Source organism: Trachypithecus francoisi, unplaced genomic scaffold, assembly GCF_009764315.1.
Source record: "Trachypithecus francoisi isolate TF-2019V2 unplaced genomic scaffold, Tfra_2.0 Lachesis_group7, whole genome shotgun sequence".
NCBI classification, from domain to species: domain Eukaryota; kingdom Metazoa; phylum Chordata; class Mammalia; order Primates; family Cercopithecidae; genus Trachypithecus; species Trachypithecus francoisi.
In genome coordinates this window covers 9,152,003-9,176,795 of record NW_022681472.1, presented here as the reverse complement: position 1 = coordinate 9,176,795, position 24,793 = coordinate 9,152,003, and the positions used below count along the sequence as shown (strand labels likewise).

Genomic DNA, 24,793 nt, shown 5'->3' with positions numbered 1-24,793 from the left:
TATTTATTTATTTAATTCAAGGCGCAAGGTTGAGTGGAATTAAATTGCAGGGAGAGAAATTGAAATTAGATGTTAGAATTTCTTAGGAGCTGGGATACCTGAAATATTTATTTACATTTCCAAGTACCTGGGTTAAAACAGCAACTGCAACAAAACTTTCATATCTATACCAGTTAGATTAATTAGCATAAGTCAAAATTTAGAATGACTACACAATTTTTAATAACAGCTTTATTAAGAAATAGAATTACATTCACTCTTAAAGTGTAGTTGACTCTTGAACAATGCAGGGGTTGTGGTGCTCACACCATCCCCCCTCCCTACCTGCATGCGGTCAAGTAGTATAACTTTTGTAGTTGTATAACTCATTCTGTCATGTCACTCAGGCTGGAGTGTGGTGGCATGATCTTGGCTCACTGCAACCTCTGCCTCCTGGGTTTAAGCAGCTCTCCCACCTCAGCTTCCTGAGTAGCTGGGACTACAAGTGTGTGCCACCACACCCAACTAATTTTGTATTTTTAGTAGAGATGGGATTTTGCCATTTTTCTCAGGCTAGTCTCAACATCCTGATCTCAAGTGATCCACCTGCCTCAGCCTCCCAAATTGCTGGGATTACAGGCGTGAGCCACTGAGCCCAGCCTTTTTTGGGTATTTTTTGTAGAGATGGAGTTTCACCATATTGCCCAGGCTGGTCTAGAACTCCTGGACTCAAGTGATCCGCCTGCCTTGGCCTCCCAAAGTGTTGGGATTATAGGCGCTCAGCCTGGGCGAAAGAGGGAGACAACGTCTCAAAAAAAAAAAAAGGAAAAGAAAATAAAATCATGAAGGAGAGAAAATATGTTTACTGTTGATGAAATGGAAATGGATTGTCATAGAGGTCTTCATTCTACTTGTCTTCACATTGAATAGGCTGAGGAGAAAGGAAGAGTTGGTTTTGTCATCTAGGGTGGCAGAGGTGAAAGAAAATTCTTAAGTGAATCTGTGCAGTTTAAACCCATGTTATTTGAGGGTCAACTCTTAATTCAGTGGCTTTTAGTGTATTTACAGGCTTGTGCAACTATTACTACTGTATAATTTTAGAACGTTTTCATCACTGTGAAAAGGAACCCTGTACCTATTAAGCAGTCACTCCTCATTCAGCCCGCATGTGCCCCCACCAATTTCTCAAACTCCTCTGACAGCCACGAATATACTTTCTGTCTCTGTGTGTTTGCCAAAGCTGGAAATTTTCTCTCAGTGAAATTATACAGTATGTGGTCTTTTGTAACTGGCCTCTTTTGCTTAGCGTAGTCTTTTTTTTTTTTTTTGAGACAGAGTGTCATCTTGCTCTGTTGCTCAGGCTGGAGTGCAGTGGCGCGGCGCGGCTCGGCTCACTGCAACCTCTGCCTCCCATGTTCAAGCAGTTCTCCTGTCTCAGCCTCCCGAGTAGCTGGGACTACAGGTGCAAGCCACCATAACCAGGTAATTTTTGTATTTTTAGTAGAGACAGGGTTTCACCGTATTGGTCAGACCGGTCTCAAACTCCTGACCTCAGGTGATCCACCCGCCTCACCCTCCCAAAGTGCTGGGATTAGAGGTGTGAGCCACCGTGCCCAGTCTTAGTATAGTCTTTTAAAGGTCAGTTCATGTTATATTATGCACCAGTATTTTATTACTTTTTATTGCTGAAAAGTACTCCACTGTACTGGTAGATACACAGTACCACACTTTTTTTTTTTTTTTTGGAGATGGAGTGTCACTCTGTCGCCCAGACTGGAGTGCAGTGGCACCCTCTTGGCTCACTGCAACCTCCCGCTCTAGGGTTCAAATGATTCTCCTGCCTCAGCCTCCCAAGTAGCTGGCATTACAGGTGCTTGCCACCTCGCCTAATTTTTGTGGTTTTTTTTGGAGATGGGGCCTCATTCTGTTGCCCAGGCTGGAGTGCAGTGGCGCAATCTCAGCTCACTGCAACGTCCACCTCCCGGGTTCAGGCGATCCTCCTGCCTCGGCCTCCTGAGTAGCTGGGACTACAGGCGCGCACCACCACGCTCGGCTAATTTTTGTATTTTTAGTAGAGATGGGGTTTCACCATATTGGTCAAGCCGGTCTCGAACCCCTGACCTTGTGATCCGCCTGCCTCGGCCTCCCAAAGTGCTGGGATTACATGTATCAGCTACCCTGCCCAGCCTGATTTTTGTATTTTTAGTAGAGGCAGGGTTTCACCATGTTGGCCAGGCTGGTCTAGAATTCCTGATCTCAGGTGATCTGCCCGCTTCGGCCTCCCAAAGTACTGGGATTACAGGTGTGAGCCACTGCACACGACCACAGCTTGCTTATTCATTCATCATTTGGTGGACATTTGGGCTGTTTCAGCTTTTTGGCTGTTGTGAACAATACTGCTAAAAACATTCCTGTATAAGTGTTTGTGTAGACATATGTTTTCATTTCTGTTGGGTGTATACCTCGGAGAATAATTACCGGGTCATATAGTAACTATGTTTAACCTTTTGAGGAACTGCCAGACCTTTCCAATGTGGCTGCACCATTTTACATTCCAACCAGCAGTGTGTGAGGATTCCAGTTTTACCTCATTTTCACCAATATCATTTGTCTTGATTATAGCTTTCCTAGTGGGTGTAAAGTGGTATTTCATTGTGGGTTTGATTTGCATGTCCCTTGTGATTAACAATGTTGAGCATCTTTTCATTGCTTCGTGGCCATTTGCATATCTTCTCTGGATAAATAAATGTCTGCTCAGATCCTTTGTCCATTTTTAAAAAAAGAGTAAGATCTGGCTATGTTGCCCAGGCTGGAGTACACAATGGCTTTGCCCATTTTTAAATTGGGTTATCTTTTTATTATTGAGTTGTAAGAGTTCTTTATATTCTGAATACTAGACCCTTGTTAGATATGCAGATACTGTCTCCCATTCTGTGGGTTGTCTGTCCACTCTTGGTTGTGGCCTTTGAAGTATACAAGATTCTAATTTTGATGAAGATGAATTTATATATATATATTTCTTTTGTTGCTTGTGCTTTTGGTGTAGTTTAACTGCAAATTTGAGATGACATAGTAATATAAGTCCTGGCTTTATAGTGATGTTACCGAGCTATAACTCAAATATCTATAATTCATTGTTTAAGAAAATAGATAATGGGCCAGGCATGGTGAGTCACGCCTGTAATCCCAGCACTTTAGGAGGCCGAGGTGAGCAGATCACAAGGTCAGGAGTTCAAGACCAGCCTGGCTAACTTAGTGAAACCCCATCTCTATTAAAAATACAAAAATTAACCAGGTGTGGTGGCGGGTGCCTGTAGTCCCAGCTACTTGGGAGGCTGAGACAGGATGATCGCTTGAACCCAGGAGGTAGAGGTTGCAACAAGCTGAGATCACGCCACTGCACTCCAACCTGGGTGACACAGTGAGACTCTGTCTAAAAAAAAAAAAAAGATAGTATCTTAATTTTTAAACCTTGAAATCTTATAATGCCTATGAAGAAGACATTATTATAGAAGAAGTAACTGTTTTACTTGATTGAGCTTAAATATGCTCACTGAAAATGCCGGCTTATGACCCTTGGAGATTATTGTTATGGTAGATATAAGTAATTATTTGTATATATTTGTACTCCTCATCAACCATCCTATGTGTCAGACCCTCTATTTTGATACTTCATCTGTGTAATGTTGCCTCATTTGACTGTTTTAACTACTCTTCAAGGTTGGTGTATTATGGTCACCTACATATAAAGAAACTGAAGCTTGAAAAGAACAACTAACATTACCAAGATCTTGTAGTTAGCAAATGTCAGAGCATGGATTTGAATCTAAATCTGTCATATATGTACACAATATTCTTAACTGTAAATCCCCATTATTCCCTCCTTTTTACATCTCCTTGAGGAGAGGGATGTTTATATCCTACATGGTCTTGAGTATACCTAGCACATAGTACAAGTTTTTGAGTATCATGGTTTATAAAATCACTTTTTTTCTGTTATCAGATAGGAGCACCAACAATGTAATAAAATAGTGTGATAGCTGTAGTTTATTTTTCAGCCAGTAGTGTGAACTAAATTTAGCTCTGGAAATTAAAGAAGAGTCTTTCTTTCTCTTGCATCATCTATAGGAGATGCTACAATCTCATAGACTTGACATGTATTCTTTTCTTTTCTTTTAACAGAGGTGGGATCTCAGTCTATTATCCAGGCTGGTCTCGAACTCCTGGGCTCAAGTGATCCTCCTGCCTTAGGACTCCCAGAGTGCTGGGATTATAGGCTGAGTCATTGTGCCTGGCCTAGACTTGACATGTAGGCGATGCTTGGGGAAGGCTAAAATACAGCTTCTTGTTTGATGGTACTAGTTACCTGAGTTCACAAAGGAGTGCTGCCACTGGTGCACTGCTGGGGAAAGGGCAGCAATATAAGGGTCAGGCGACTAGTTCATGTCCTTACTACCCATCAGTATGACCTTGAGCAAGTCACTTTCCTTTTCTGGTTTAAGTTTCTTTTTTATGTGTAATTAAGGGTTTGAAATAGATTATCAAAGATTTCTGTTTGTTTTAAAATTCCCTGATGTCAGAAAGGGTTTCAGTCTTGCTCACTGCTGTATCCCCAGCACAGTAGAGCTTGTTACATTTGACATTACTAGAGTAGATCTTACCTTTTCTAGTTAGTAATCATAGGACCTTGTGCAAGTTTCTTGACGTATTTCCTCATCTGTAAAATGGAGATAATAGATACTTGCTTCTATAGGGTTTATAGTGAAGGTGGAATTAAATCTATGTGAAGTATTTAACAATGCGAAGCACGTAGTAACACTCAAAGTTTGTTGTCACCGAATTAATGTATGATTATCTGTTTTGCGTTTCACTCATTCCTGTCATCATAGTTATTTCTTTTTGTCTGTCTTTTTTTTTTTTTTTTTTTTTTTTGAGATGGAGTTTTGCTCTGTCATCCAGGCTGGAGTGCAGTGGCACAATCTCGGCTCAATGCAAACTCTACCTCCTGGGTTCAAGTGATTCTCCTGCCTCAGCCTCCTGAGTAGCTGGGGTATTCCAGGCGTCTGCCACCACGCCTGGCTAATTTTTGTATTTTTAGTAGAGATGGGGTTTCACCATGTTGGCCAGGCTGGTCTCGAGCTCCTGAGCTCAGGTTGATCTGCCCGCCTCGGCCTCCCAAAGTGCTGTGATTACAGGCATGAGCCACCGCGACCAGCCCATAGTTATTTCTTAAAGACCCTTCAGTGAAATATTTACTTGAATTGGTTGGAACACAGTACAATTTTCAGAAAGGTCATAGTTTTATTCCATGAGTGTTACTTTTAGCTTTTTCTTCCAACCATGGCCTCACCAGAAAGCTGAGTAGAAAGGGAAAGTAACAAAATTAATGCAAATATATTGCCTCTACTTGGAAAACAATTTAAACTCTATGTCTCGTTGCTGATATGTTAGAAGAATCAACTTAATACTTAGGAAATCCTGCTTTTTAAGGAACTTCTAGAAGTATGATTCTTTATCCTTATTAAGTGATTCTTGGTCAGAAGTGGATCAGAAATCCTGGAAATATGGATAGAAGAAAAATGTCAATAGTAGAGAATACAGGCCCACAATCTGTTTGTTGTTGTTGTTGTTGTTTGTTTTTTAATTTTTCTTTTAGACATGGAGTCTCACTCTGTCCGCATGGGCTGGACTGCAGTGGCATGATCATGGTTCATGTAATCTCAAGCTTCTGGTCTCTAGCAGTCCTCCCGCCTCAGCTTCTGGAGTAGCTAGGACTACGGTCATTGTAGCCAGTTAATTTTTTATTTTTAGTTTTTGTAGATAGGGGGTCATGCTGTGTTGCCCAGACTTCTACAGTGTGTTAATCAAAACCCTTAGGGTCTGATATATTTGGTAATTCCAGATTTTATAAAGATAATTTAGTGCATACATCATATATTACATAATACCCCCAGCAGGATTTGGGCACTTCAGCAACCAGACATTAACATTTCTTTTTTTTTTTTTTTGAGATGGAGTCTCACTCTGTTGCCTAGTCTGGAGTGCAGTGGCAAGATCTCAGCTCACTGCAGCCTCCACCTCCTGGGTTCAAGCAGTTCTCTGCCTCAGTCTCCTGAGTAGCTGGGATTACAGGCACCTGCCACCACATCCGGCTAATTTTTGTATTTTTAGTAGAGATGGGATTTCACTGTCTTAGTTAGGCTGGTCTTGAACTCCTGACCTCGTGATCCACCCACCTTGGCCTCCCAAAGTGTTAGGATTACAGATGTGAGCCACCCTGCCCGGCCTTAACATTTCTATAGTCAGTTGTAATATTCACATTACATGGCGTAAATAGAACACAAATAGCTTTACATGTGTTGTGATTAGGTTTAGCTGCCAAATGAGTTTACCTATGAGAAATCTAGAAATCTTTTGCTTTTCAAAGGTTTTTGGTCTGGGAATTTGCAGATAAGGGATTGAAGACTTCATTTACCCACAAAAATGTCATGCCTGTAGAAATTCTTATTTAATAATATGTTTTAAGTCAGTGTTAGATTTCTTTTCCAACAACTTCAATGTTTTACTGTTTCTAGATGACTCTAAATAGGAAGAATTTATAGAATTTTAAGATCAGGAGAGATCTTTAAACAGCAAATAATTAAAACATTATTTATAATAACATGTCATAATTTCTATTGAACTTAAATTTTTATTTATGAGGTATTGGGTTAAATTAAAATGATGTAACTCTTTGTTACCAGAATAAAAGCTAATGGTTTTATTCTCGAAGGCCAAGCCTTATGTCTGTCACCTTTAAATGAAAAATTACATGACTAGAAGCCTTTACTTGATTTTATATTTAAGAAATGAAGTGATACTATGAAAGTCTTTGCTCGCTTTTCCCTTTGGCGTGTTTAATGAGGGACATGCTATGTTTCTTTCTGTTTTTTGCGGGGGGGATAGCCTGTATTTCATTGATTTGTAGGATGCCTGTTTTCATACTTTAACATTTTAGAAAGCAGGATAGGTATACATATCATTGGCCAGATGGCCATTGTGGTGTTCTTTCACAGGCAGAATGCTAAACCTAGCATCAAAACTTGTGGAATGAGTGTCACTGGCTTGGAAGGAAATCTGAGAGATTAGTGAAGTACTCTTTGAATCCTGAGGAACCTAAATGACTGTGAAGAGCACTGGAGGTGAAAAGCAGCTGTGCACACTATTACAAAGCCAGCCCAAGAGCTCACGGCATTAGCTTTTTTGTGGATTCTTCTATGAAATGCTTTGTCACTTGTGTTCTTAAACAGCTCTTTGTGGGGTAAAAACAGATACTGTTGAATCTGAGTCAAAAAGTTCTGAATGTTAAGTACTTTTAGTAACACCTTAGCCAATTTTGTTTTACTTACATGTATATTTTTACATATGTAAAAGGTGATGTGGTAAAAACTTCAACTCTAATTCTCTCAATAAGCAAAAGTAAAAAGAAGTTATAATGCCAGGCATGGTGGCTCATGCCTGTAATCCCAGCACTTTGGGAGGCCGAGGCAAGCAGATCACCTGAGATCAGAAGTTTGAGACCAGCTTGGCCCCCATCTCTACTAAAAATACAAAAATTAGCCCGGCATGGTGGCGCATGCCTGTAATCTCACCTACTCTGGAGGCTGAGGCAGGAGAATCGCTTGAACCCAGGAGGGGAGGGAGAGGTTGCAGCCAGCCGAGATCATACCACCGCACTCCAGCCTGGGCGACAGAGTGAAACTCTGTCTCAAAAAAAAAAAAAAGAAAAAAGTTATAATAAAACACTGTATCATAGCTTAATAGTTTTTTCTTTATTGATGGTATATAAAGATGTGATTTATCCAGATATAGTACATTAAGTAAATATTAGACTAAATGAAATAGAATGTGATTGTATTCGCTTAGATGAAATATGATAGATTGAATTAGTATCAAGTTGGAATATTTGGCTACAACCTATGGCTGGTGCTGTTGCTCCTTATCTGATTTTATTCCTCTTTAGGTGTTTTCTGTGATTCTCCCATGAACCTTATTTCTGGCTAGTCACTGTTTTACCATCTTGGGAATTCAATATGAAATTATTTTATTTTGTAGGCTGGAGCATTGGATTTGCTAAAGGAGCTTAAGAATATTCCTATGACCCTGGAATTATTGCAGGTATGTGCTTCTATGCATCACAGTTTTTTTTAATAGGTAGTCGTCATAAAATACTGAAACATTTTCAGTCCCAATGTGTTTTTGTACTGTCTTGATAATGGTGTAAACCATTATTAACTGCTATTTTTTTTTTTTACAGATGGCAGTGTAAATCAGTAATCTACTAAGTTGTCATTATAGAGCAATGTTGCCTTTCTTAAGAAGAATAAAACCTGACTCTCTAAAGTTGACAGTAGCAGTGAAATTTCACTGTGAGAGGAAGTTGGATTCTTGGCCCTGATTTGGTCTCCTAAGATTTCCCTTTCTTGATCTATTACTGATAGCTGCTGCCAGCATGAAGCTAGCTTCAGGGTGAGGATGGCAAGGTGTCATTCCTCTCCCTTTTTTTTTTTCAGCACCAGTCAAGCATGTACGCAGTTGATGTCTAGTAGACATTACACAAATTCATTACTGAAGTCTTATTCTTTATTGATAACATTTATACATGTTTATGGGGTATATGTAATATTTGGTTACATGCATAGAATGTATAATGATGAAGTCAGGTTATGTAGGGTATCCCTCACCTTCAGTATTTATCATTTCTCTGTGTTGGGAGCATTTTAAGCCCTCTCTTCTAGCTATTTTGAAATGTGTAATGCTTTGTTAACTATGGTGACCCTACTCTGCTGTGGAACCTTAGAACTTATTCCTTCTATCTAACTATGTGTTTGTACCCATGAACAAACCTGTCTTCATTCCCTTGCCTCATTTATGCACCCTTCCCAGTCTCTGGTATCCAGCACTCTGCTTTCTATCTTTGTGAGGTCCACTGTTTAGCTCTCACATAGGAGTGAGAACATGTGATACTTGTCTTTCTCTGCCTGGCTTATTTCACTTAACATAACTCCAGTTCCATCCATGTTACTGCAAATACATGATTTCATTCTTTTTTATAACTGATAGTATTTCATTGTGTATATACACTACATTTTCTTTATCCAGTTATTCATTGATGGGCACTTACATTGATTCCGTATCTTGGCTATTGTGAATAGTGCTGTAGTAAACATGGGGGGTGCAGACACCCCTTTGTTAAACTGATTTTCTTTGGATAAATATTCAGTATTGGGATTGCTGGATCATATGGTACTTCAATTTTTAGTTCTTGAGAAATCTCCTTACTATTTTATATAGTGGCTGTGCTAATTTACATTCCCATTAACAGTGTATGAGTTCCCTTTTTTCTGCATCTTCACCAGCATCTGTTGTTTTTTTGTCTTTTTAATAATAGCCATTCTGGGCCAGGCGCTCACGCCTGTAATCCCACCACTTTGGGAGGCTGAGGTGGGCGGATCACCTGAGGCCAGGAGTTCAAGACCAGCCTGGCCAACATGGTGAAACACCGTTACTACTAAAAATACAAAAATTAGCCAGGTGTGGTGGTGCATTCCTGTAGTCCCAGCTACTCAGGAGGCTGAGGCACGAGAATCAATTGAACCCAAGAAGTGGAGGTTGCAGTGAGCTGAGATTGCGCCACTGCACTTCAGCCCAGGCCACAAAGTGAGACTCTGTCTCAAAAAATATATAAAAAAATAAACAAAAATAAAATAATAGCGATTCTGACTGGGGGAAGATGGTATCTCATCGTGGTTTTGATTTGCATTTCTCCAGTGATTAGTGATGTTGAACATTTTTTCTTATACCTGTTGGCCACTTGTTTGTCTTATTTTGAGAAATATCTGTTCGTGTTCTTTGCCCCCCCCCCCCCTTTTTTTTTAAGATAGGGTCTCTCTCTGTTGCCCAGATTGGAGTGCAATGGCATAATCATGACTGACTGCAGCCTTCCACCTCCTGGGCTCAAGTGATCCTCCCACTTCAGCACCCTCCCATCCCTTACCCCCAGGTAACTGGGGACTACAGGAGCAAAAAACATTTATTTTAGAGACGGGGTTCTCCCTTTGTTGGTTTTGAACTCCTGGGCTCAAGCAGTCCTCCAGCCTTGGTCTCCCAAAGTACTGGGATTACAGGCATGAGCCACTGCGGCCAGCATTTTGCCCACTTTTTAATGGGATTATTTGTTTTTTGGTTGTTGTTAAGTTGTTTGACTTCTTTGTTTATTGTTGGTATCAGTCCCTTTTCACATGAATAGTTTGCAAATATTTTCTCCTATTCAGCAGATTGTCTCTTTACCCTGTTGTTTCCTTTGCTGTGCAGAAGCTTTCTTTCTTTCTTTCTTTTTTTTTTTTTTTGAGACACAGTTTCACTCTGTGACCCAGGCTGGAGTGCAGTGGTGTGACTTGCGACCTCAGCCTTCCGGATTCAAGTGATTCTCTTGCCTTAGCCTCCCCAGTAGCTGGGATTACAGGCACCTGTCACCACGCCCAGCTAATATTTGTATTTGTATTAGAGACGGGGTTTCACCATGTTGGCCAGACTAGTCTCAAACTCCTGACCTCAGGTGATCCACCAGCCTTGGCCTCCTGAAGTGCGGGGGTTACAGGCATGAGTGTATTTTAATTTTCCATCAAGACTGAAACATAAAAATAAAACTTTGACAAAAGTCAAAGTGTTAAAAAGGAAACTTAATCTAGCCAATAACATGAATATCGTTATTTTCTGGTTGATGTTTTTTATTATCCACAAGTGCTTTCTTTGATATTTCTATTATATTCAGAATTTAGGGAAAGGTGGCGGGGGTGTGTGAACATGATTGAGAAAAAAAAGTCACACTTATTTTCATTAATGGCTAACTGAAATTGAACATTTCTTTCATTTGTGAAAACACTAAATCACAGTTGTATTACCAGTATTTATGACTGAAACTAAAATAATTCACAAATGTTTTAACTTCAGTTTACTTATATTGTAAAAGTATTGAAATGGCTTGTTGTTATTGCTGTTATACCTTATGCTAGGTCTTACTTAATGTTTTAATAAGGAAGGGCTTGGCACAGTGGCTCACACCTGTAATCCCAATGCTTTGGGAGATCGAGGCTGGAGGATTGCTTGAGCCCAGCAGTTCAAGACCAGCCTGGACAACATAGCAAGACTGTCTTGATAAAAAAGAAAAACACACACACACACACACACACACACACACACACACAAATACAAATAAGGGAGCTTGTACATTACTGTCTTACATTTAAAAATATTTTGTAATTGTATATTACATAATTGGTTTGCTTTGTAATCCTATGTATTTTATTTAATCTATTTTTAACGGATTCTGAGAAGGGGTCCATATGCTTCACCAGACTGCCAGAAGGATCCATGGTGCAAAAAAAGGGTTAAGAACTCTTCCTCTAGGCTGTCCCAGTGGCTCATGCCTGTAATTCCAGCACTTTGGAAGCTGGAGGTGGGTGGATCACTTGAGCTCAGGAGTTTGAGACCAGCCTGGCCAACATGGTGAAACCCCATCTCTACTAAAAATACAAAAAAATGAGCCAGGCATGGTGGCATGTGCCTATAATAATCTCAGCTACTCGGGAGGCTGAGGCAGGAGAATCACTTGAACCCAGGAGGCGGAGGTTGCAGTGAGCTGAGATTGCACCACTGCACTCCAGCCTGGGTAACAGAGCAAGACTGTGTATTAAAAAAAAGAAAAAATGAACTCCTCCTCTATCTCTAGACCCCAGGAAGAGAAAGGAAATAAGTCATGAAGTCCTACCTTCTGAGTTCAGGTTCCTGACTTGCAACTTCTCTTGCAAGTCAACTCTAAGAATAAACTTTCCTTTGAGGTAGGCCCTTACCGAGGCATAACTTTATCCCGACAGACCTATGTGGGGAAATCCACATCAAAAAGAACATAGTAATCCCAATGTTTATTTAACAGGTACTTGTAGAGTTATAGAGAGTATGGAGGTTAGATAGGGTTAATATTTATGACAATCTCTAATTTTTTCCTGGGTTTCCTTCTTTGGAAAGCCTATGTATTTATATAACAAACATTTGAGTTTTACTATGATTAAGAATTGTGCTGGATTTATAAAAATGAATAAGATCAGGCCTTTCCCCCCTCATTGAGCTTAAATTCTAGTAGAGGAAAACTGACATGTAAACTAAGATGTAGGTACCCAAAGAAAAGTCCATACAGTGTTCATCTGGGGGAAAGAAGAATGGTCGGAAGAAGCACAAAGAAGTTTACTTGTCAGTCTAAGTACATGATCTGCAAGGTGCAGAATGCCATTATGTAGGTGATAAAGCTGAAATCACGTCTCAAAAGATGACTAGGTTCTCCCTCAGCAGATAGACCGGGAAAGGTATTTCAGCAGAGGAAACAGTATGTGGAAGCAGTGTGGCATTTAGAAGTGAAAATAAAGGAGAGCTAGTTGCAAACAGGGTTAAAGACATGGGGAGAGCTAGTTGCATACAGGATTTTAAAGACATAGGTGGTATGGCACGCAGGGCTTCATATGTGATGCTGAGAGCATTACTATTGAAAGGTGTTAGGCAGGGGAGTATGTGACCAGATTTGCACATTGGAGGAAATGGGAAGCTGGAGCCTGAAAGACCTGTTGACTAATGAAGTTATTCAGGTGAGGAGTGATGAGGGCTTAAACTAAGATAATAGCAATAGAAATGGAGAGAAGGGGAATTTGTTAATGAAAGACAGCCTTCCCTAGCAGTGCTGTCAAGTATGACTTTGCAGTGATGGAAATGTTTCTGATGTGAGTGTTGACTGATATGGTAGTGCTTAACTACATGAGGCTATTGAGCACTTGAAATATGACTAGGGAACGGAAATATGACTAGAGGTGGGTTAGATCACCTAGGAAAAAGGGAAAACAGAGTTGGGATATAACAGACTGGTTAAATCAAATGAGATCTGAAGAGTCCATGGGAGTTTCCAATTAGGAGTGCAGGAGACTTTGAGCAGAGTGAGAGAGCAGAGTAGAAGGTGGGTATGGGTTGAAGGTGGGGAAGTAAACAGGAAGACAAGTATTTAGGCCAGTAGTAGATTGGGCTAGTTTTGTAAGTTTTTATGTATAGTAGATTATTCAATCATGATTAAGTGTCTGCTGTGTGCTAGACATTATTCCACATGCTGAATATAGTGGCAGACAAGACAAGGTCCCCTGCCATCTTGGAATTTATTAAAAGGATAGTAAACATAGCTGTATGTTTCTTTTTTTTTTAAAACAGTATTATTGAGATATAATTCACATACCATACAATTCATTCATTTAAAGTGTATGATTCATTGTTTTTTAGTATATTTTGGTACTATCACCACAATTAACTTTAGAACATTTTCATCACCCCAAAAAGTCATTCTCCATTCCCCCAGCTGGTCTTCCTCCTTACAGCCTAGGCAACTATTAATCTTTCTGTTTCTATAGATTTGCCTGTTCTGGAGTTTTCATATAAAAGGAATCATACAGTATGTGAACTCTGATGTCTGGCTTCTGTCACTTAGGTTAATATTTTCAGGATTCATCCATGTTGCAGTCTGTGTCAGAATTTTCAGGCCTTTTAATGGCTGAATAATTTTCAGTTGCATGGATATTTCACATGTTGTTCTTCCAGTTGTCAGTTGATGGGTTTAGACTTTTTTGGCTGTTATGCATCACACTACAGTGCGTGTTTATGTACAAGTTTGTGTGAGCATGCGTTTTTGTTGTTCTTGTGTAGATACCTAGGAGTGGTATTGCTGGCTTATGTGGTAACTGTGTGTGTAACATTTTGAGGACCTGCCAGACTCTTTTTCCAAGCCACGGTACCATATTGTATCTCCAGTAGCAGTAAATGGGTCCATTTTCTCTGCATCCTTGCAAACACTTGTTGCTGTTTGTCTTTGATTATAGCCATTCGAGTGGGTGTAGTGGTATTTCATTGTAGCTTTAATTTTTATTTCCATAATGTCTAAGGATGTTGAATATCTTTTCATGTGCTTGTTGGTTATTTTTATATCTTATTTGGAGAAATGTCTATTCAGATCCTTTGCCCGTTTTTAAATTGGATTGTCTTTTTTTTATTGAGTTGTAATAGTTCTTTATATATTCCAGATACAAGTCCCTTATCAGACATAGAGTTTGCAAATATTGTCTCTTTTTCTGTGAGTTATCTTTTTACTTTCTTGATAATGTTCTTTGAAGCATAAAAGTTTTAACTTGTGATATATTCTATTTTTTCTTTGATTGCTTGTGCTTTAGGTGTCATATTTAAGAAACTATTCCATAATCCAAGGTCATGAAGCTTTACTCCTATTCATATTGAGTTAATTTTTGTGTGTGGTGTAAGGAAGAGGTTCAGCTTTATTCTTTTACATGTGGATATCTAGTTGTTCCAGCACCATTTGTTGAAAAGAATATTCTTTTCTCTAATGAATTGTCTTGATATCCTTATCTAAAATCAGCTGATGAAAAATGTAGGAGTTTATTTCTGGAGTCTTAAATTTATCCCATTGATCTGCATGTCCATCCTTTTGCCAGTACCATGCTGTCTTGGTTACTGTAGGGAATTGTGAGTGCTCCAACTTTATTCTTCGTTTTGGCCGTTTTGGGTCCTTTGTATTTCTGTGTGGACTTTAGGGTAAGCTTGTCAATTTCTACACTAAAGGCAGATGGGATTCTGATAGGCATTGCGTTGAGTCAGTAGTTTGACTTGATTAGTATTGCAGTCTTAACATTTAAGTCTTCCAGTCTATCAACATGAGATTTTAAAATTTTGTTTAGGTCATCTTTAATTTCTTTCAGCAAAGTTTTATAGTAGCTGTGTGTTTGTTTTATGTTGTCTTTTATATATATGTGTTTTAAATGTATAAACGTTTTACATATGTGTTTTATAGTAGCTGTATAGTAGCTATATGTTTTTTACCTTAAGATTTAGTGGCTACCTTCAGATCATCTTGGCAAAAACTCATGAGTGATCACAAAGGAGACTTTTCTTCTGGAGCACACCAAATCTGCTTGTTTCCTGTGATGTTAACAGTGTCTCTTGATCTCAGTACTCATTCCTTTCTGCTTTACCGTCAGTGTGCAGCTGACCCCTAAGGCTGTTTAATGCACTTTCCACCTTTCCAAGGTAATGTCTTTCTTTCTGTATACCTGATGTTCTGTAGAAATCATGGGCAAAGGCACATATTTTATCTGCTAGAGTTTCACAATGTACAGTTTGTCCTGAAAGCTTTCATTAGTTCTGCAGTCAAGAAAACAGTTATAATCCCACAATTCCTAAGGACACTTGAGCACAGAATACTTTCGTATAACCTATCTATTATATTTTGTTAAGTCTTAGCATACCAATTTTAGGAAAAATTCCTAGGGAATTCTTAGAGGCAACTCCAGGCTTGCTTATCCAAGTAAATAGCTTCATAATCTTTTCCTCTACTTTTTTTCCCCATTTTTTTCCATAGTACCCCCATAGGAAAAAAAAACTTATTTCACATCTTTGTTTTTCATTCTACCTCAGCAGCCTCATTTCTTTTTTTTTCTTCTTTTTTTTTGTGAGACAGAGTCTCGCTCTGTCACCCAGGCTGGAGTGCAGTGGTGCATTCTCGGCTCACTGCAACCTCTACCTCTCAGGTTCAAGTGATTCTCCTGCCTCAGCCTCCCAAGTAGCTGGGACTATAGGTGCATGCCACCACACCCAGCTAATTTTTTTGTATTTTTTTAAAGATGGAGTTTCACCATGTTAGCCAGGATGGTCTCGATCTCCCGACCTTGTGATCCACCTGCCTCGGCCTCCCAGAGTGCTGGGATTACAGGCGTGAGCCACCATACCCACCCTTTCTTTTTGTTTTTGGAGACAGAGTCTCGCTCTGTAGCCCAGGCTGGAAGCTGGAGTGCAGTGGCGTGATCTCGGCTTACTGCAACTTCCGCCTCCTGGGTTCAAGCGATTCTTCTGTCTCAGCCTCCCAAGTAACTGGGACTACAGACGCTCACCACCATGCCTGGCTAATTTTTTTTTTTTTTTTTTTTAAGTAGAGTTTTACCATGTTGGCCAGGCCGGTCTCGAACTCCTGACCTCGTGAGCCGTCCACCTCAGCCTCCCAAAGTGCTGAGATTACAGGCGTGAGCCACCATGCCCCCCCCATTTCTTATTATTTTGGCTTGACAGTCTCTTCCATAGATAGGCATGTTTATTACAGATAACTATATTCTTAGTATAGATTTTGTTTGGGGCTAAGCAGGATAATCATTGACTTTTTAGTAATCAAAACATCCTCTGATAATTAAAAAGCAGTCACCCAGCAGTACATAGTTTATTCATCATCTCCTTATACCTTTGCTCTCCTGCAAGCCCCTAGTAAAGTGCCATTTTATTTTTTTGCACATTTGTGTCAGTTCTAGGCTTCGGAACACACTAATAAGTTATTTCCTCCACACATGCAAAAAGTAGAGTTTTTTCCTAGTAAACTAGCCTTGTTAACCCCAAATTATTTGGGGCTTTAAAATTGTGGAGTCCCTTTATCTTTCTGCTGTTCAATCTTGTCTGCTTTGCTCAGCTTTCTAAGAGATATATGACACTCTAGCCAACCACATATTCTAAATTCTTGAATAAAACTTAGATCCTGAATCGGTCTCTTTGTTGAGAGGATTGAATAATTTAGAAGGAAACCCCAAGTACTGGTATATTTTTCTGCCATAAAGCTTACAATAGGGGTTCTCTTCTTTTTTTCACCACTAAGAATTCCTTTTGTTATTTTTTTCTTCCGTAGACCATATGTTTGAAAGATTGTCTGCTAACAACCCGAACTTACTAAATAATTTTCCATTTTTTATTTATCATCCATATTTGGGCTGTCGTAGCTTTTGTGTTCTTTGAGCACAATTTGAAACCACTGATGTGCTAGAAAGACCATGGACTTTGGCAGTGGACAAACCTGGATTAAAATCTCAGCTTTTGGCTGGGCTGATGGGTCACGCTTGTAATCTCAGCACTTTGGGAGGCCGAGGTGGGTGAATCACCTGAGGTCTAGAGTTCGAGACCAGCCTGGCCAATGGGTGCAACCCATCTCTACTAAAAATACATAAATTAGCCGGGTGAAGTGGCCTGCGCCTGTAATCCCAGCTACTTGGGAGGCTGAGGCAGGAGAATTACTTGAACCGGGAGGTGGAGTTTGCAATGAACTGAGATCATGCCCTATTGCACTCCAGCCTGGGTGACAGGGTGAGATTCCGTCTCAAAAAAAAAAAAAAAGAAAAGTCCCAGCTTTGCTGGTTAGTAATAGTGTGATGCTGGGTACCTTATTTATTGTTACTTCCAATCTCTTCGTCTTTAAAAATAGGGATAATCTCAACTTTGAAGGGTTGTTAGAAAAAAGATTGATGAATGTGGATGCTCTAAGCTTAATTCTAGGCATGTAATTATCACAGGTTAAATTTTGCCTATATTTTGTGAAGTGTATTTTAATGTCTCTGATTATATGCTGGTTCCTGGCAAAATAAAGCCTTTTAAACCTCCATAGCTGGGCGTGGTGGCTCACACCTGTAATCCCAGCACTTTGGGAGGCCAAGGCAGGTGGATCACGAGGTCAGGAGATCGAGACCATATGTTTGAAAGATTGTCTGCTAACAACCTGAACTTACTAAATAATTTTCCATTTTTTATTTATCATCCATATTTGGGCTGTCATAGCTTTTGTGTTTAGTAGAGATGGTGAAACCCCGTCTCTACTAAAAATACAAAAAATTAGCTGGGCGTAGTGGCTGGCGCCTGTAGTCCCAGCTACTTGGGAGGCTGAGGCAGGAAAATGGCATAAACCTGGGAGTCAGAGCTTGCAGTGAGCCAACATGGCGCCACTGTACTCCAGCCTGGCCAACAGAGCAAGACTCCATTCCCCCCACCAACATAAATTAAATAAATAAATAAATAAATAGAATAAACCTCCAAAGGTGGTAGTTTTAGTTTGGATATCCTCATAATAATTTGCAGCTGGTACTCTGTGAAGTAATCCATGTAGAAGAATGTATAGAAACAAATGCATGTATTAGTCATGATTGCTTCAGCCTGACTTATATACAACATTTTATATTTTATCCTCATTTATCTTCACTTCTCCCTTGTGGAAAGATTGATTTCATTTTTCTAGTTAACCAGACTTATTACAGTAGCGAATTTTATGCTTTTAGATCTTGGTGATAAGAACATTAATGAGTCTAGGATGTATTTGATCTGAAGATGTATGTATCTTAATATAGTTTGCTATTATAAGGATCCAAATAATTGAAGTTTTAAAATTCTAAAATGGAAGAAACGAATATGGGTGAAATACTAGTTTGTTTAAAATAAAATTGGTGTACATAATTTTTTTGTTATTGCCTTGCAGTCCACAAGAATCGGGATGTCAGTTAATGCTATTCGCAAGCAGAGTACAGACGAAGAAGTTACATCTTTGGCAAAGTCTCTCATCAAATCCTGGAAAAAATTATTAGGTATCATTGATCTTCCCTTACGTATTGTTATGATGTTGAGATTTATTCAAATGGTTAATAACCATTAACCATTAACATTTTATGGTTAGTTAATGGTTACATTTTTTTCTTAATGAATCTAGATATACTGAAATCAGTGTCTCGTAATAAAGACGAGGGGAGTTAATTTGACCTTTAGGGCTTTTTTTTTTTTTTTTTTTGCCTTTTAGGCTAGTCAAATTTGGCTTTCTTAACTTTTGACACAGCTGGATAAACTCTTTCAGTAAGAAGAATTTTCTCTTATGGGAAAGGTTGTGGATACCTTCTGAAATGGTTTTTGAAATTTTTTGACTTACAGAAAACTTGCATGGATGATAGAAAGAATGCCGTATCCTTCATCCATATCATCAATTTTTAATATTTGCCATATTTGTTTTATCATATTCTCTCTTTTGCTTTCTCTATTTGCACATACACAACTTATTTTTTTCTGAACCATTTGAAAGTAGGTTGAATATATCATGCTCTTTTACCCTTTAAATACTTGTGTGTATTTCCTTACTGCAAGCTTATTTTTTTATGGAATCATAGTATAAGAAATTTAGGAAATTTAACATTGGTATAGTATTTTATGGTTTATGTTCAGGTTTGTCAGTTGTCCCAATAATGTTTTTTTTTTTTTTTTTTTTTTTTTTGAGACGGAGTCTCGCTCTGCCGCCCGGGCTGGAGTGCAGTGGCCGGATCTCAGCTCACTGCAAGCTCCGCCTCCCGGGTTCCCGCCATTCTCCTGCCTCAGCCTCCCGAGTAGCTGGGACTACAGGCGCCCGCCACCACGCCCGGCTAGTTTTTTGTATTTTTTTAGTAGAGACGGGGTTTCACCGTGTTAGCCAGGATGGTCTCGATCTCCTGACCTCGTGATCCGCCCGTCTCGGCCTCCCAAAGTGCTGGGATTACAGGCTTGAGCCACCGTGCCCGGCCCAATAATGTTTTTTATAGTTTTTTTTTTTTTTTTCTTTTCACCTCCAGGAAAAGATCCAGTTCAGGATCACATAGCTAGTTTTCTTTTTTTTCTTTTTTTTTTTTTTTTTGAGATGGAGTCTCACTCTGTTGCCCAGGCTGGAGTGCAGTGGCGCGATCTTGGCTTACTGTAAGCTCCGCCTCCCGGGTTCATGCCATACTTCTTCCTCAGCCTTCCAAATAGCTGGGACTACAGGTGCCCGCCACCACACCCGGCTAATTTTTTGTATTTTTAGTAGAGATGGGGTTTCACCGTGTTAGCCAGGGTGATCTCAATTACCTGACCTCGTGATCTGCCTGCCTCAGCCTCCCAAAGCGCTGGGATTACAGGTGTGAGCCACCGAGTCCAGCCTCACATAGCTAGTTTTCTAATTTGAAATCATTCTTAAGCTTTTCTTTATCTTTTATGAAATTGACATTTTGAAGAATACAAGTACACCTTCTCCTTTGTTTTTCCCCCAAGGCAGAAATGTTCCTTTCTCATTTGAAGACCAACCTTTTTACTTGGGTTCATGATTTTACTTTTTCTTTGTTTTTGGTCTGTGATATTTCACTATCAATTATCACCTCTGTAGGTAATGTACATAAGGTCCTAGCCCAACAAATATGAATTCCCTCCCCTTAAATCTTATTTTGGGGTTGTCAATTTTTTGTTGATATATTTCCTAAAAGTAAAATTTGAAAGGAAAGAAAATTAAATGCAATTTTGTCTTTCACATTAATTGCACAAACTCAATTAAAAAAATTACTTGTGGGCCATGCTTTAAAATTTTATGTATGTGTGTGTATATATCCTGCCCTTTCCCCCTCATTCCTGGTCCCCTGCCTCAAGTAGGGATAAAAGAAACAAGGTCATTTCCTATAGAAGAAAGTATGTATGCCTCCTGAACATGTGGAGTTTAACTTTTTATTTTGACATAAGTGACTCACAGAAAATTACCAAAAAAAAAAGTACAGAAAGGTCTCATGTATCCTTTATCCAGCTTCCTCCTGTGGTAATATTGCATAACTCTCATATACAGAATCTCAACCAGGAAATTGACAGTGATACAATCTACAGACCTTATTCAGATTTCATCCGTTTTTACTGACACTAATGTATATGTGGGGGCGTGTGTGTGTGGGGACATGTGTCCTTCTGAGCAATTTTATCCTATGTATACATTCATGTAACTATCACTAATGTGTACTTTAAAATACTTTAATGCAAAGTGAGATTTTTATCAAATTCATAATGAGCTTTAAAAAATGGAACTTGGATACGTTATACAATATGCAGAAAATGACCAGTTGTAATGAATGCAAAGTAGAATTGGATTTTGGTTTAAAAGTAAAGTAAGAAATATATTCAAGGTAGAATTTCCCACGTTTTTAAGTTGGATCTTTGAAGCAGGTTTATTCCCCTATCCCCCACCTTCCCCACCACTTTTTTTGTTTCATGTGGAGATAGCGGTCTTGCTATGTTGCCTAGGCTAACTTCCAGCTCCTAGGTTCAAGCAGTCCTCCACTTCAGACTCCTGAGTAGCTGGAACTGTAGGTGTAGGCATCTGCCACTGCCCTCCTTTGTTATTTATTTATTTATTTATTTATTTGAGACAGAGTCTCACTATGTTGCCCAGACTGGTCTTAGACTCTTGGGTTCAAGCGATCCAACCTGTCTCGGCCTCCCAAAGTGTTAGATTTATAGGTGTGAGCCATCGCACTTGGCCCATCCTTTGTTTTTAATAGCATATTCCATATTTGAGGTATACCTGCTTTTTTCTCATGATTAGATCAGGTTGTACATTCACAGTTGGAATACTATGTAAGCATGTTATGTCCTTCTCAAGGTATCATATCCAGAGTCATTGATGGTAATTTTGAGAATCCAGTCAAAGCTACATTGTATAGTGTATTGTTTTTCCTCTTGTAGCTAATAGCCATTCTGTGGGAGACACTTTTAAGATCCTGAAACTGGCCGGGCGCGGTGGCTCAAGCCTGTAATCCCAGCACTTTGGGAGGCCGAGACGGGCGGATCACGAGGTCAGGAGATCGAGACCATCCTGGCTAACACAGTGAAACCCCGTCTCTACTAAAATAATACAAAAATCTAGCCGGGCGAGGTGGCGGGCGCCTGTAGTCCCAGCTACTCGGGAGGCTGAGGCAGGAGAATGGCGTAAACCCGGAGGCGCAGCTTGCAGTGAGCTGAGATCCGGCCACTGCACTCCAGCCCGGGAGAGCGAGACTCCGTCTCAAAAAAAAAAAAAAAAAAAAAAAGATCCTGAAACTATCTTACACCTTAACAGATCTTTCTCCTCCCCTCCCAATTTAGGATCTGTTGATTTTTTTGCTCAAACCAGTCTTTGTAGTGGTAGTTGCAAAATTGTGATTTTTCTGACTCCTCTGCGTCAGTACTTATAAAATCATCATTCTTTAGAAGAAGAACCTTCTGGCCGGGCACGGTGGCTCATGCCTGTAATCTCAGCACTTTGGGAGGCTGAGGCGGGCGGATCGCGAGGTCAGGAGATCGAGACCACCCTGGTTAACACGGTGAAACCCTGTCTCTACTAAAAAAATACAGAAAAATTAGCTGGGTGTGGTGGTGAGCGCCTGTAGTCCCAGCTACTCTAGAGGCTGAGGCAGGAGAATGGTGTGAACCCAGGAGGCAGAGCTTGCACTGAGCCAAGATCACACCACTGCACTCCAGCCCGGGCAACAGAGTGAGATTCCATTTCAAAAAAAAAAAAAGCGGCCGGGCGCGGTGGCTCAAGCCTGTAATCCCAGCACTTTGGGAGGCTGAGACGGGCGGATCACGAGGTCAGGAGATCGAGACCATCCTGGCTAACACGGTGAAACCCCATCTCTACTAAAAATACAAAAGCTAGCCGGGCGAGGTGGCGGGCGCCTGTAGTCCCAGCTACTCGGGAGGCTGAGGCAGGAGAATGGCGTAAACCTGGGAGGCGGAGCTTGCAGTGAGCTGAGATCCGGCCACTGCACTCCAGCCCGGGCGACAGAGTGAGACTCCGCCTCAAAAAAAAAAAAAGAACAACAACCTTCTTTTTTCCCTTAGCTATTTATCTGTTAGTGTAGACTTGCAGGTTCCTTTTCTGTACAATGGATTGTAATACATTACTATTCAAATTTAATTTGCATAAATTTTACCCCTACTATAATTTTACCTATGCTGTGTGGATACTTAATTTATATTACCTTTTTTAATGAAGATACTTTGTTTTTCTATCATAACTACTATTTTTATTGGTTTCAGAATAATTTATTCAGTTGACTATAGTATATTTTAGTTGATCACTTGCCTGTTGTTAAATTTGTCATTGTTTTTAACTTTGTGGCGGTTGTAACTAATGTCTTGATGTACATCTTTCTGCCTAAAGCTTTTTCTTTACATTGTTAGCTAGATTTCTACATTTACTACTACTGCTACTAGGTAGCACATTTTTGAATACTTAAGATATGCCAAGCATTGACCTGTATTAATACATTTAATCCTCACAACAATCCAATTTGGTAGGTGTTATTGTAATCTCCATTTTATGATGAGGAATCTGAGGCATTGAGCAGTTAAATACCTTGCACACAGTTGAATCAGTGGTGAATAGCCAAGCTGGGACTTGATTGCAGACAGCTGGAGTCCAGAGCTGGAGCACTTCCTTCCCTGCTAGCTGGGCTGTGTTGCCCACACCACCATATCAGATATTAGAGATGCTTCTGAGGCTGTTCATGCCCGTTACTGCTGTGCTTTCCAAAAGGATTGTACTAATTCACTGTGCCAGAGCAGTGTGTGAGATAGTTCTGTGTCCCTTTGGCAGCATGGGATCCTTGCTGGATCATATTTCATTGTTACATCAGTTTTCCCTTTTAAATGCTTTCTACCCTATTACTTTTGGACCATTTGTTAATCCTTGCCATGTGTCATTATTACTTCTGTTTTCAGGGTTACAATACTGTAGCATCTTTGGGATTTGAGCCTTCAAGGTAACTATTGAGAATAACAAGGAGCAGTAAAATTATGTGAAAACTAAAGTATATGTGCATGTTTTATCAGAGGGCTTGAATTGTATTTTAGGTTTGACAGACTTCAGCTTTACAAGATGAGTTCTCCAGTTGTGATTTGAACCTTTCTCTTATTAGTGATTCTCATCCAGATAACTATATATTAGAGTCGTCTAAGGAACTTTAAAAAATAATGATGCTTGCGCCTCACTACCAGAGATTTGGATTGAATGGATCTGGTTTGGAGCTTGGCATGAGGATATGTTTAAAGGCTCCCTAGGTGATCCTGCTATCCAGTTGGATATAGTTTCTTCTATATTCTATACAGGGAGATGTGAAGAATTGAAAAAATTCTTTTATGTAGCCTTTATTGCTTATGTAGGGAGCAAAACGTAGTTAACTGGTGTACTTTATACATTAGACCCAAACGTTTTCTGAACTTGGCTTCAAGGCTGTGTGTTTTGTTTTTGTTTTGTTTTTTTGAGACAGGGTATCACTCTGTCATCCAGACTGGTGTGCAGTGGTGCAGTTATAGCTCATTACAGCCTCAAATTCCTGGGCTCAAACGTTCCTCCTGCCTGAGCTTCCTGAGTGGCTGGGACTACAGGCATGCACCGATTTTTTTTTTTTTTTTTGAGACAGAGTCTCATTCTGTCGCCCAGGCTGGAGTGCAGTGGCACAATATCAGCTCACTGCAACTTCCTCCTCCCAGGTTCAAATGATTCTCTGGCCTCAGCCTCAGCTGGGATTGCAGGTCTGCACCACCATGCCCAGTTAATTTTTGTATTTTTAGTAGAGACAGGGTTTCACCATATTGGCTAGACTGGTCTCGATCTCCTGATCTCAAGTGATCCACCTGCCTCAGCCTCCCAAAGTATTGGGTTTACAGGTGTGAGCCACCACATCCAGCCCCAGGCAGGCACCAGTTTTAAAATTTAAGGCTGTGTTGATTGATTTAAAAGTGAATGTTTCTTTTGGCTGTTAAAATATTGCACTGACTCAACCTATTTTATGTACATTATTTCATAATATCTCATTGCTTACCTTTTTTTTTTTTTTTTTTTTTTTTTTTTGAGACAGAGTTTCTCTCTGTCGCCCAGGCTGGAGTACAGTGGCACGATCTCGGCTCACTGCAACCTCCGCCTCCCAGGTTCAAGCGATTCTCCTGCCTCAGCCTCCTGAGTAGCTGGGACTACTGGTGCGTGCCACCACGCCTGGCTAAGTTTTTATGTTTTTTTAGTAGAGACGGGGTTTCACCATGTTAACAAGGATGATCTCAATCTCCTGACCTCGTGATCTGCCTGCTGTGG

General features: G+C 40.0%; 1 protein-coding gene across 5 annotated transcripts in view; it reads left to right on the top strand.

Moving 5' to 3' along the window:
• Positions 1-24,793, top strand: part of TCEA1 (transcription elongation factor A1) — a 61,069-nt gene that overhangs the window by 4,561 nt on the left and 31,715 nt on the right. For 3 of the 5 annotated variants that reach the window (XM_033203679.1, XM_033203676.1, XM_033203675.1), the window contains exons 2-3: positions 8,074-8,136; positions 18,392-18,497. In XM_033203679.1, coding sequence (XP_033059570.1) covers positions 8,074-8,136; positions 18,392-18,497 — 169 coding nt within the window. The remainder of the gene's footprint in view (positions 1-8,073; positions 8,137-18,391; positions 18,498-24,793) is intronic. The other 2 variants (XM_033203678.1, XM_033203677.1) reach the window with 1 other exon arrangement.